The following is a 13,189-nucleotide window of genomic DNA, read 5'->3' as shown; positions in this document are numbered from 1 at the left end:
TTTCTGACTTTGGGCTTCAGTGTTGAAGTGGCACAGACACGACACCTTCGACGAGGGTTTGTGTTTTTGCTGAAGGGGGAACTTTAATGGGCATGTGTTTGGAAACAATTTTCGATGATAAACGCATCGGGTAATCTCTTGATGTTGTGGGACGTAAAATACTCGGCAAAGTTTTGTGATATTTCTCTAGTAATTGCTCAATCACAGCCATTTGGAAATCAGCCAAACTGACTTTTTTTGATGTTACAGTTTGGTATATTATGTGAGCATTTAATAAATACAAATCAGTTATATGAAATGTAACTTTCCTGTACCATTTGAGTGACTTCCTCATACAACTTAAGTTGCTTAGCATCATATCAGCTTTGTCTACTAGACCCATGTTCTTGTTATAGTCTAGAACACATTGTGGTTTTAAAATGGGCTCTCCTGTCGATCTATTTATTTTTCCCGATGGTCCAACAGAACCATCGTGAAGAGTGGTCAGCATGTGGATTTCACGCCTATCGTGCCATTTCAAAGCTAACAACGGTGATTGGTGCTTTGATTGGATTTCCCCTTTCTTCAATTTAACAAAAGGTGCCATGCCTTTCCTGTTTTTCCGAACAGTGCCACAAGCATTAGTTTTTTTTTCGTGTAAATATTTAAATAAATTTGGACTAGTGTACCAGTTGTCGCACCACAAATTATGACCCTTTCTGAAATAATCTGACAAAAGGGTGGTTACAACGCCTCCCGAAATTGAGAAATTGAGTTTCAATCAATTTTGGGCAGTTGCAAGGAATTTCATGGTTCGCGGTTAAACAGTTTTTATGAATTTTTATGTTTATGTTTGAATTGACATTATCTGTCTGTTTGTTGTAAATTTTGAATTTAATATATTTAGTTTTTGTATCATTTAATGTTAGTGAATTTGTATCAAGCCATTGTTTTACATGATTCATCCCTTCTTCAGCTTTTACGAATACAGTCTCCCACGACTTTCCATGGAAGAGAAGAACTGTGTCATCTGCGAAACTAATTACTGAGCCGTGACAGTTTAGATTACATAGATCATTTATATATATCAGGAATAAAATCGGCCCTAAGACACTGCCTTGTGGAACTCCGTATTGAATTGGTATTGGTTGACTTGATTCATTTTTAATCCTGACTAGCTGTGACCTTTCTGACATATAGCTTTGAATGAGATTCAGTTCACGACCTCCGATTCCAATCTTTTTGAGTTTTTCTAGAAGATATGTATGATCAATTGTATCGAAAGCTTTACATAGATCTAAAAATATTCCGATACACTTATTACCATTATCGAGACTATGTTTTATACTTTTTACAATAGAGGCGATGGCATCGGAAGTTCCCATATTTTTTCTAAAGCCGTATTGATTTTCAGATAGTATGCGGTTTGTTTCAAGATATTGGGTGAGCTGTTTCTTAATAACTTTCTCTACTATTTTTGAAAGATTATTCAATATTGTTATCGGTCTATAGTTACTTATATCCGCTTTATTTCCGGCTTTAAAGATTGGTATAACAGAACCCAATTTAAGCGATGCAGGAAAGATACCATCCTTGATACATCTGTTCACAAGGTGGAGAAGTGGTTGGATTAGTTCATCTCTAGTTGATTTAATTATTTTCATTGAAATGCCATCTGATCCGGAAGTGAGTGTTGGTTTCAATGAATCTATAATGAATATTAAAACGGTAGTTTCACGTAAATAATTACCGTTGTTTGAATAAATGAAGTTGTACATATTTGTATATCGCTCTTATGCGCTCTGTCGGCCAATAGGGAAACTACTCCAGCGGCCGGTAAAGGAAGGATTGACATTTTTAAGGAACCTTGGAATGTTTGATTCTTCAGATATATAAAACGTAATTGTGGATAATTTTTACTGTGATGTAATTAATCCAATGGATTGTGAACTTTCTAAAACATATTTTCTTCGATATTATCCAAAAATTATATGAGCAGAAACGATGCTTTTGAAGAAATCTGGTGATCCTATTTTAGTATGAAATTGGGTCTTAATTTTCAAGTTAGCGGAATTTAACCGAAACAAATTATTTGAATTCGACCAATCAGAGGGCCCAGACCGTCCAGACGATCGCATAATAATATTATAGATGCCATTGCAAAGTTTAAATAAACTTCCAGAAGAAATCTTTTTATAAAACGCTTGTTAATGGTCAAGTAATTTTAGATATTTAAATATTCACGCCAGCCACTTGGTTTGTCCTTACACCGCCAGAGGAGCGCTCTGTCGGCTATCTATTGACGCGGTGCGTATCGGCCATATTGAATGAACGCGTGCTTTTTTCGTCAAACGTAATCACATAATTGTGGATAATTTTCACTGTAATGTAATTAATCCAATGGATCGTGAACTTTCTAAAACATATTTTCTTTGATATTATCCAAAAATTGTATGAGCAGAAACGATATTGTTGAAGAAATATTGTATTACATGTGGCGATTCTATTTCAGTATGAAATCGTGTCTTAATCTTTAAAGTCTTATTTTTTTGTATCCGGTCGACTGCGAACCGAAATGAACCTTACGGTTGCTTAATATTGAGGGGCAGAGTGGTATTTTTTTGCCTGCAGACCCCCTATGCAAAATATATCCGAAACAGACAATTTGAATTCGACCAACCAGAGGGCCTACATCGTCCAGACGCAAGGGTATTAATACTATCAGATGTTATAAAAAATTGTACAATTTGAATTAAATAAATAAATTAAATAATAAATACATATTACAGTAGAACCCCGTTAATTCGAACACCGATAATTCGAACAAACGCGTAATTCGAAATTTTCAACAAAAAAATTTCCGCAGAAAAATTTTTTCATACAAAAATATTTTTAATTCGAAATTCGTTAATTCGTAATTCGAAATTCGAAATTTATTTTTGTCCGCGCACGAAAATTTGTTCGTGTAATTCGAAAAAATTTGATTTTTGCGAAAATAAATCATAATATTTCGTAAATCTGAATCTAAAAGTCAGCCGTGGCGGTAAAACGCCGAAAAATGTATTTTTACGTGGTTATACATCGTCCTAATTAGTATCATTATTTTGTAAATCTGAATCAATTTACACTGGAATGTCGTACTCTTTCAAATTTATTTCGGATATCCGATTTTGAAGGGCCGAGAAAATACGTTTTACGCGGATATATGTCGTAGTTTTACGAGTTTACACCAAATATCTGAATTTAAAGGGTCGGCTGCGAAATTTCGATTTACGTGTAAATGTATCGTATATTTACGAATTTATTTCGAATATTTGAATTTAAATGGCCCGCTGCGACGGAAATCGGCCGCGAAAACCGGTTTACGCGTAAATATATCGTATTTTTACGAATTTATTTCAAATATCTGAATTTTAAAGGGCCCGCCGCGATGGAAATCGGACGCGAAATTTCAATTTACGCGGAAATATATCGTATTTTTACTAACTTATCATTTATTATTTTACGAATATCCGAGTTAAAAAATACGGCGCGACGGAAATCGGCCAAAAAATTTCGATTCACGCCGAAATATGACATATTTTTACGAATTTACTTCAAATATCTGAACTTAAAAAGGCCGGCCGCGACAAAAAACTGCCGATAAAATTCGATTTACGCGGAAATATATCGTATTTTTGCGAATTTATTTCGAATATCTGAATTTAAAGAGCCGGCCGCGACGAAATACGGCCGCGAATTCTCGTTTTACGCAGAAATATATCGTATTTTTACGAATTTAAATTCAGATATTTGAAATAAAGGGCCGGCCGCGACGGATAATTATCGCGAAATCTCGATTTACGCGAAAATATATAGTATTTTTACGAATACCTCAATTTAAAGGGTAGGCCGCGACCGAAATCAGCAGCGAAATCTCGATTTACGCATATATATATAGCATTTTTACGAATTTATTGCAAATATCTGAATTTAAAGGGCCTGCCGCTACGGTAATCGGCAGCGAAAATAAAGATATAATTGGTATTAATACGAATTTACAACTAAAATACCACCCGGATTTGAAGAGGCGGCCAAGAAAATCGATTTTTGGTTTTTTTTTTTTTTTTCATAAAATTTCGAATTTCGTGGGAATTCGTTAATTTGAAATTTGATTTTTGATGTCCCGTGGATTTCGAATTAACGAGGTTCTACTGTATTAGCAAGCTCTGTATGGTGTGGCTTCTAAGAGAATAACTTAACTCTTGCTCTAAGGATTCTCTTTTAACTATACTTTACAGTATCTTTATATGCTTTATAATGTCATAATATAACATATGATTTAATTTATTTCAGCTCTGGTGTGCGTGTCAGAAGAGGTCAGGTCCAGATGCCACGTGAAGCACTCCCTACCGAGGTGGCTGCCCGACTCCTCAGATAACAGTCTTATGATGGACAACCACAACCCGTCAAATCAGGTAACACTTGGGCATGTTTTGTATATGTTTTTATAATGTTTTTTATTCCAATAAATAAATGTTAAAGGAGTCTGCCCACATAACTGGAGCTTACCATGACCGTGCTATGAATTTATCAGGCAGGAAACGAAACACGACATGCACTACAATGCCCACTGCAACGGATCGACAGCGTTCTATGCACTGAGCGTATGGTCAAAAGCAAAATATTCTAGCCGTGAATTTGTTGACGGCCAGTCATGGCACGCTAAGGTGTTGGTCGCTGACGGAACGGTCTAGTAAGTGTTGTTTCATATTAATTCATAGAAAGAATTTTTTTTTTGCATGTGACAATATGGTTACGGTCATGATATGAGATATGATACGTTGTAGTGGGCAGAGTCCTTCTTTTGTGATTTTTTTCAATGTTGGTCCAAGTTTACGTAAAAACTGTATATTTTCCAAAAAGTGATATACTACACCTAAAATTAATTAGGAAATCAGAAATTGTTTAATTGAATGTAGAGGCAGAATGGGACATGGTTAAAATACACTGTTTTTTTATCTAAATAATTGATTACAAATATACACAAATTCGATAGTTCTATTTAACTGACTAAATAAAGTAAATGAATATATTTTCATGTTAAAAGTATATAACTTTCCAATATTTTATAATATAAAACTATGAAAAAACCAATCATAATCGTGGGACATGACAAAAACACAATGTACAAACTTTGTGCAAAAATGCCCACATGCTCCTTTCGTGTCCAAATTATTTGGCGTATGATAGTAATTTAATTTTTATAAAATAACAACATTCTATTTTAACACTCATCGTCATCATCATGACGCTACATCCCAGGGTGAGATTTGGCCTCCTCCGCATATGATCTCCGGCTAACCACACACGGAGGTGTGTTCCTCTGCTCTCCCGTCCTGCTCAATTCCTCTTCCATGTAACCTATCCACATCTTCCTCGTTCTGCCTTTAATTCACTTCCTTTGGGACACCCACAATCACAATGACACAGTCAAAATGTTCAACGTCCTATAATCTGGCATTCTTTCTAAAAAGAATTATATTTCAATTTTAAATAACATTTTTGAATTTTTGCAGCAATTCTCCCAAGCGGTTCAGTCTTCAGCCTCGAGTACGGGCCTGTCCATCGGCTTTGCCTCTATCCCCATCTCGCTTACCTCCAACCACCTGTCCTTCTCCTCCACACACAGCGGCCGCAGACAGAAGTCCTGGGACATGCTGGACCAGTCGGCCATCTACTCTGCTTACAGCGGTAAGTCAACTTCCATCTCTCATCTATCCCCAGCTGACGATATGGAATATATTGTCAGCTGGAGGTACGGATCATGTCCATATTGATAACTAAGAAATTAATTAGGTCAGTGCCATATGGTTTTGGAGTTCACTGCCGTCTGTCTCTCAAAAACTGTGCATAAAGATTATTATAATTGACGTGTGGGAGCACCTTATCCTGTTGATGGAGGACCAGAGTTTACGAGGCAGTAAGAACCCAAGCTAACCCTCAGTGGGGTCACATACACGATAGTCATTTCTCACGTCAGCCGACTGCCACTCAAGTTTCCACCTTCTTCTGTAGTGAGAGCCATCCGTAGGAGCCTCTCTCCTTGCATCTAGAATGATTTTCGAAACTTTTGACAAAACATGCAAGGTGAGAAAAGACACCATTGGGTATTTCCCTATTTTGCAGCGCCTTCTTGAACATATTACTTCTTATAATTCTTTGCATATTCTGTCAGAATTTGTGTGTATTTTCCGCAATAAAATCAAAAGAAATGCAATATTCCTGAATGTATATGAAAACTAAAAACTGTTTTTGAAAGGTGATGAAATACGCTTTCTAATTTTATTATTAGAAATAAACATATAATTTTTAATGTCAACATAAAAATGTTTAAAAAATGGCATATTTAGTGTTTAGACACACATTTTATTACACAAATGTATAATAAACATTATTGTCATTTCATATGTAAAAAATAATTATTCACATAGTTTCATAAATTTTTCTCAAACTTTGGTCGGAACTTTTAATTTCATAGAGGTGTACATTTTAATTATTCTGTGGTTCTCTGAATATAAAGCATGGTGTTTTCTCTTTCTAACACCATTTACACTTTATTTCTCACCCTCACTGTATAATGAGGGGAAGATTTCTATGAGACCATATGAGCTTGTTTCCAAAAGCGAACAATTTAGCCTGACGGCTTAAAGAGTTGGCGATGTGTGAATGCATTGACCACATGTGCGTTGCTGACCACCGAACATATTTTTCACCTGAAAAATTCGGGGAATGCCCGGCACAATTGATAAGGCCCACCATTCGAAGAAGATGAATAAATTATAATTTAGCAGTGGGATTTAATTGGTGAATATTTTTCAGGTAAACCGTCTGGCATTGTAACGTGTGACAGGCCGCTTAGCTCTACTGGAACTGTGCAGGCAAGTTTTTTTTTTTAATTTACCTGGCTTTGTCTGACTTTCAACTCTCTTTCATTTTACTCAATCTTTGGAACGGAGTACCGCAGTAAGGTCACATTTTTTCAAAATGTTAAAATAAAATTACCTGTAATAAAAATTAACAGTATTTGAGCCTTTTTGTGGAAAAATTGTTTATTTGAAATCACGCTGTTTTTAAGTATATCCATTCAAATTACACGCCATTTATCCATAACATCCACAGAAAAAATTATTTTTAAATTTCAACCACACAGTACAGTATAGGCCTATGGTGACCGCTGGTAGCGCTCTCGAAATACAAGTTATATAATTGAAACTGACGGTGTGTGCTATCGACGCTTGGAATATTTGTCATTATTATTTTTTTTTTATTTTTTTTTTATTATTTTAATATAGATCATAGTTACATTAATACATACATATTTTGGAAAATATAATATTTAGGTACATAATTGGTCATGTATCAGAAAATATATAATATCATGTATCACCTTATCAGAAAAGAGGAGCTCTTGTGCCTGATAAGGGAGCCACGGTGGTGGTAAGGTTTTATTTCTGAATTGTGTTACTTGTTAATATGTTAGTAGTATATTGGGGATTTTTGATTTTCAAATTTTGTGGATAATAACTGCTTTGGCAGTTTAGTGGGTGCTTTCAATGAAGAATAAAAAAAAATTTAAACTTTTTAGAAAAATGGATAAAGAAAATCAATGGCATTATTTTTCCGTTACATGTAAAGACTTTCTTATGGATATATATAAAAGTGAATGTTTCTTTGTTTGTCCTTCTTTCTCGTCGCAATGGAGGATGTTGGAGGACTGGGAAGTGACATAGGCTACTTTTCATCCCAGAGAAACATTTCATTCCAATTCTTTGTACAGTAATATGTCTCTAATACCACCCAAGCGAAGGCACGTGTAATATCTAGTTGGATATAAATTTATTTGACTTGCAATGTGTACTGTACATGCTCACTACGAATGATTTTATTTTGTTAATTCCAGGAAACTGACTCGTTGACTCAACACTCAAACGACAGCAACATGACCGCTGACATGGACAGTGGATTCGAGGTTTGTGTACGTTGAAATCCAATTTCTCTTTTTGTTTGCCATAACTCACCACTCGTGGATAGACTGGTAATATTATATTGAATTGTGTTTTCAGGTCATTGAAGAGGACGGACCCGTCTCTCCCACCAGCACCGTGGAGGCAGGTGCCGAAAGTGATGACCCCGACACCTCAAAGGTGAGCCACCGATACCTCGATAATTCATTTTTTATTACTCGGGCATTTCAAGAAACTTTTCATTTATTGTTGGTTATGGGTGGGCGACGTGAGATAGGTTAACGAAAGGCCTACAGAAAGAGATTTCCCTCAGAGCCTTTGTCATCTTTGGGGAAACTTTGTGGAGGGTATGTTGTCTGTTTGTTGATATGACTAGACTTGATAGACATGAAATAAATAAGTTATTTCTTTTTGGTAATACAGGATAGAAGTGGCAGGGTGTCCGTGTCGAATGAGAACAACATTCTGCTGGACCCGGAGGTGCTCAGTGACTTCACGACACAGGCGCTGGTGCTGACTGTACTGGCCACTCTGGTGAAATATACCACAGGTACTTGCATGTGCATGCTTCAATCAATCAATATTCATGTTCCCAAAAGTTCTCGCCGGCATTTATTACCCTTTTACTATAACAACACCAGAACACTGGCTTATGAAAATTCCCCGATTCTGAGATTTCACAGTCTTTTGACTTTATATTGTTTTCTGGTATTCTAATTATCTAATGAAATGATGCTGCACCGCAATTTTGACAAAAAATAATTTAAAAAATTCTTTTCTCACATTTGATTGAATTTTATTGCAGATGAGTCGGAGACCAGAATATTGTACCAGTACTTAGCAGAAGGATCTGTTGTTTTCCCAAAAGTATTTCCTGTGATGTAAGCAAACATAATTGACTTTATTTATCTCTAAAATTTTACAATTTTGCTATTTGAAGTTTAAAGATACATACACTATTCATACTCCATAGTTTCAGACAACGTACTAACGTTAATGACACCACTCCATGTCAGGGCAGATATGTAGATTGTGGTGAATTGTGTGTTTTTATGTATGTAGAAGTGATGCTTGTTGCACACGTTCATCCTCTTAGGCTTGTAAATAATTAGTTAACCTTATATACAGGGTTTTCCAATAAGAGGTGTTATTTTGAATAGCCCGCTATTTCGGTAGATGTTACTTTTGAAGCTGTCATTTTTCGACATTTGACAAGTAGAAACTACGCCATTAATAAAAATGGAACGATACACGCTTCAACAACGCATTGAAATTATTAAAATTCACTTGAGTGAATCAAATGCAAATCATCTTGAGTGATGAGGCCCATTTCCACCTCGGTGGCTTCGTCAACAAGCAAAATTGTCGCATCTGGGGCTCGGAAAACCCAAGAGTTATTGTTGAATAGCCTCTCTATCCTCAACGTGTGACTGTTTGGTGCGGTTTATGGTCCGGCGGAATCATTGGACCTTACTTTTTCGAAAATGAGGCTGGAACAACAGTTACGGTGAATGGATCGCTATCGAGAGATGATTAATGATTTTTTATGGCCGGAATTGGATGGTATTGATCTGGACAACGTTTACTTTCAACAAGACGGCGCTACGTGCCACACAAGCAAACCTCTTATTGGAAAACCCTGTATACATATTTATAGATGATAACTTTAGTAAAATGTTTTTTTTTTTAGTTTCTTGTACAGTGGTAATTCCCTGTTACATGATGAAAACTATAGGTAAGCGACTTTAAAAACTTCATTTATGTTTGCATTCAAAGTTTTAATATTTTTATTTGAACATGTCGATTCGTAGATCTGAAATTTGAAAAAGTTTTTCATCTGCTTTCAAAGACAGTATTTTATTTTGAAATACGTTCCAAAACAGCAAATCTATTTAAAATTGAATGTCAAGTGGGAATATTTGATGACAAGATATTATTTTGTCAAGCCCTAAGGGGTGAAATTAATGTGGTTTTCGGTTTTTAGTTTTGGTGTAGCTGTCAAGTACCCGATACCATGAACTATAAAGCTTACCTTAGAAACATTGGCTGATGAAGGAGGAATCGCAATACGGCATAATAACGCAAAAATTAATAATGAACATTTGATATTTATTTACTAACCTTTTTTTTTTCAATCTTGTCCCATCAGACACAGTCTCCTAGATATGAAGATCAACCACGTGTTGACCTTGTGCCACGACCAAGTCATCCTTAGTGCTGTCCAGAGCATTATTCAGGTTTGTTAAAATGCATTGACATTCAAATTGATAAGACTTGCCTTAACACCAAATCTTGGTATCATTTCGATGAACCCACATCATCATATTTTTGGCACAGGAAGGGTTCAAGAATCCTTTGAATAAACTACAACATCAGTTGTGCGTTGACCACCAAAGAGCGCACATCGAAATAATCAGATCTTTGCTGAAAAGTAAAGTTCGATAAAGTAAGTCAACGGTTTGCAGCGCAGTACATTGTGGGACTTTTCATCATTTTATTTTTATTTATTTATTCAAAAAACAGTTTTTAACATAAAAAACATACTCTGCACATACTAGGGCATTCCTGTATCAAGATGTGCAGCTTTACGATGTTAACTTATGTTAACTTAATATAATAATAACATTAAATTTAAACCCAAAAAAGAAAAGTTTATGACACGGTCATTTCGAGACCGGTAGACAAAAATAAACAAAATTTTAGTAACAAATGTACGAAAAATAAAAACAAAAATGTCAACAAAAGAAGCATTGGTAAGTTAGTTGGCAACAATAATATTCTTCTGTTAACTAAAGTACAAAGTACCTGTGCTGGCTTATCAGACACAAGCATAGGGTAACCATACTAACAATTACAACATGGATAGTATAAATAATAAATTATAAGAAAAAATAAAATAACTAAATAAGTAATTATTAAAAATAATAATAAGTAAATAATAATAACAATAAGAAAATAATAATAACCAAATTTATTTTAGAAGTAAATAAGTACCTACATGCGCAGTAAGTAAATAAGGATTGTATCGAAACAGAGCTATCATGGAATCGGAATATTCGTGAAAACAGTTATATAACTGAACCGTCTTCAAATCATGTTGCGTACCGACGCTAAAAATGAGTAAGATTGGTAAATTATAACATATTTGTACGTAACTTAATAATGTAACAAAATATTCTTGTTGTGGAAACGAGGCCGAACTTTTGTTTACCCGATTTGGGATTTGCAGTTAAGTTTTTTTACGCAGCCAGCCATTTGTGCGCCATTGTAAAAAGGACTAGTAATTCGTAAGCAGATTTTATTTTCGCAGACTAAATGGTGATATTACAATGCGAGTTGCCTGTATGCTGTCAGATTCATTTATTGACGAATTACAGAAAGGGAGACGGTCATGCCCCCTCCCCGCTCCGTGCAACTTGGTTTTTTTCCCTTTCTATGTTTATCAATTTGGATGTCCATGGTAAAATCTACATTTGAAAACTGCTCGCGGGTCCTTCTCATCTTACTCTAATTTTCTTCTGAGCGGTCATTAAGCATACATAATATTATTTACTACAGGTAAATCATTAATTAATAATTATTTTATTTTTATTAGGAAACTGAAGAATGAAACAAACAAACAAGATTATTGTTGAATTGAATCATAAGTCTTAAGTTAAACCGATTTGGTAAACGGCACTACGCACCCAGTATCTTTGGGCATTTACTGTGGGCGGAGTTCCAAACTAGTTCGAAAAACTTTTTTGAAACTTTCGATACTATCGGTATGCACAAATACAGGGTTTTCCAATAAGAGGTGTTATTTTGAATAGCCCGCTATTTCGGTAGATATTACTTTTGAAGCTGTCATTTTTTGACATTTGACAAGTAGAAACTACTCCATTAATAAAAATGGAACGATACACGCTTCAACAACGCATTGAAATTATTAAAATTCACTTGAGTGAATCTAATGCAAATCATCTTGAGTGATGAGGCCCATTTCCACCTCGGTGGCTTCGTCAACTAGCAAAATTGTCGCATCTGGGGTTCGGAAAACCCAAGAGTTATTGTTGAAAAGCCTCTCTATCCTCAACGTGTGACTGTTTGGTGCGGTTTATGGTCTGGCAGAGTCATTGGATCTTACTTTTTCGAAAATGAGGCTGGAGCAACAGTTACGGTGAATGGATCGCTATCGAGAGATGATTAATGATTTTTTATGGCCGGAATTGGATGGTATTGATCTGGACAACGTTTACTTTCAACAAGACAGCGCTACGTGCCACACAAGCAAAGAAACCATTGATCTCTTACGATTGAATATCAAAATAACACCTCTTATTGGAAAACCCTACATTCAAACGTGTCCTCTTTAAAATGATTTGCCTGTACATCATCCATATGTAAATATATATATATGTATACACAGCCAAATAAATGACGGCCCTCTGTGGTCGAGGAGTAAGGCTCTCGACTATGAATTCGGAGGTCTCGGGTCTAAATCCCAATGTGCAAAAGTAAATTTTATATTAATAATTTGTATTGTTACACAATTAATTTATTTAAAATAACAATATACAGTATTTTTGCAGTATGTTCCAGAGTAAAAGATACTATCAGTATCGCTCTGGTGAGAGACTACCTTTCAGAATTTAAACATTTCTTGAAATGGTTTAAGTTATATTTGGTGACCAGATCTGAATAACCAGGTACTTCCCCACCTTCCTCTTCCCCATCTCCTTTCTCTTCCCCATCTCCTTCCCCTCCCTACTACCTCCCTCCTCACAACATACCCCGATTGGGAAGTCTCATTGGCTCCAGGCTTCATAAAAATAAAAAATATATATTTTTCTTTAGAACATGATATCCTCGGAGGATGCCAGCCAGCAGCAACTGCACTATATGCAGAGCTGCGGCTTCGGGGGCCTTTGGAGGTTTGCTGGACCCTTCACAAAGGTACTGTCTCATGCAAGGCACTTAACAGAGCATACCATTGTTCTCCTTTTTTTAACTGTGTGATTTTATTAGCTGATGCAACCTATTTATCAACCTAAAACCAACCAAACCAAAATAGCTTTTAATTGTGGCAATTAGCTTTGAATATCGTCGCAAGAAAGGGATACTGCTATTACTGCTATGAATTAAATTTAATTAATAAAAATTAAGGAGGGTTGCGGACACTTGGCTCAGGGAGTGGAAACAAGACCTGCTATAACCAGGCTGAA

General features: G+C 35.6%; 1 protein-coding gene across 3 annotated transcripts in view; it reads left to right on the top strand.

Moving 5' to 3' along the window:
• Window positions 1-13,189, top strand: part of Nf1 (neurofibromin 1) — a 103,994-nt gene that overhangs the window by 87,680 nt on the left and 3,125 nt on the right. For 2 of the 3 annotated variants that reach the window (XM_089647957.1, XM_089647955.1), the window contains 9 exons: window positions 4,315-4,436; window positions 5,538-5,712; window positions 6,841-6,899; window positions 7,922-7,996; window positions 8,085-8,165; window positions 8,409-8,535; window positions 8,791-8,866; window positions 10,135-10,222; window positions 12,822-12,920. In XM_089647957.1, coding sequence (XP_089504083.1) covers window positions 4,315-4,436; window positions 5,538-5,712; window positions 6,841-6,899; window positions 7,922-7,996; window positions 8,085-8,165; window positions 8,409-8,535; window positions 8,791-8,866; window positions 10,135-10,222; window positions 12,822-12,920 — 902 coding nt within the window. The remainder of the gene's footprint in view (window positions 1-4,314; window positions 4,437-5,537; window positions 5,713-6,840; window positions 6,900-7,921; window positions 7,997-8,084; window positions 8,166-8,408; window positions 8,536-8,790; window positions 8,867-10,134; window positions 10,223-12,821; window positions 12,921-13,189) is intronic. The other variant, XM_089647956.1, reaches the window with a different exon arrangement.

This window comes from Hesperophylax consimilis, chromosome 27 (genome assembly GCF_061612785.1).
Source record: "Hesperophylax consimilis isolate HC1 chromosome 27, BYU_Hcon_1.0, whole genome shotgun sequence".
Classification (NCBI taxonomy): Eukaryota; Metazoa; Arthropoda; class Insecta; order Trichoptera; family Limnephilidae; genus Hesperophylax; species Hesperophylax consimilis.
Note: the sequence above shows the minus strand (reverse complement) of the source record. Positions and strands in the feature narration are given on the sequence as shown.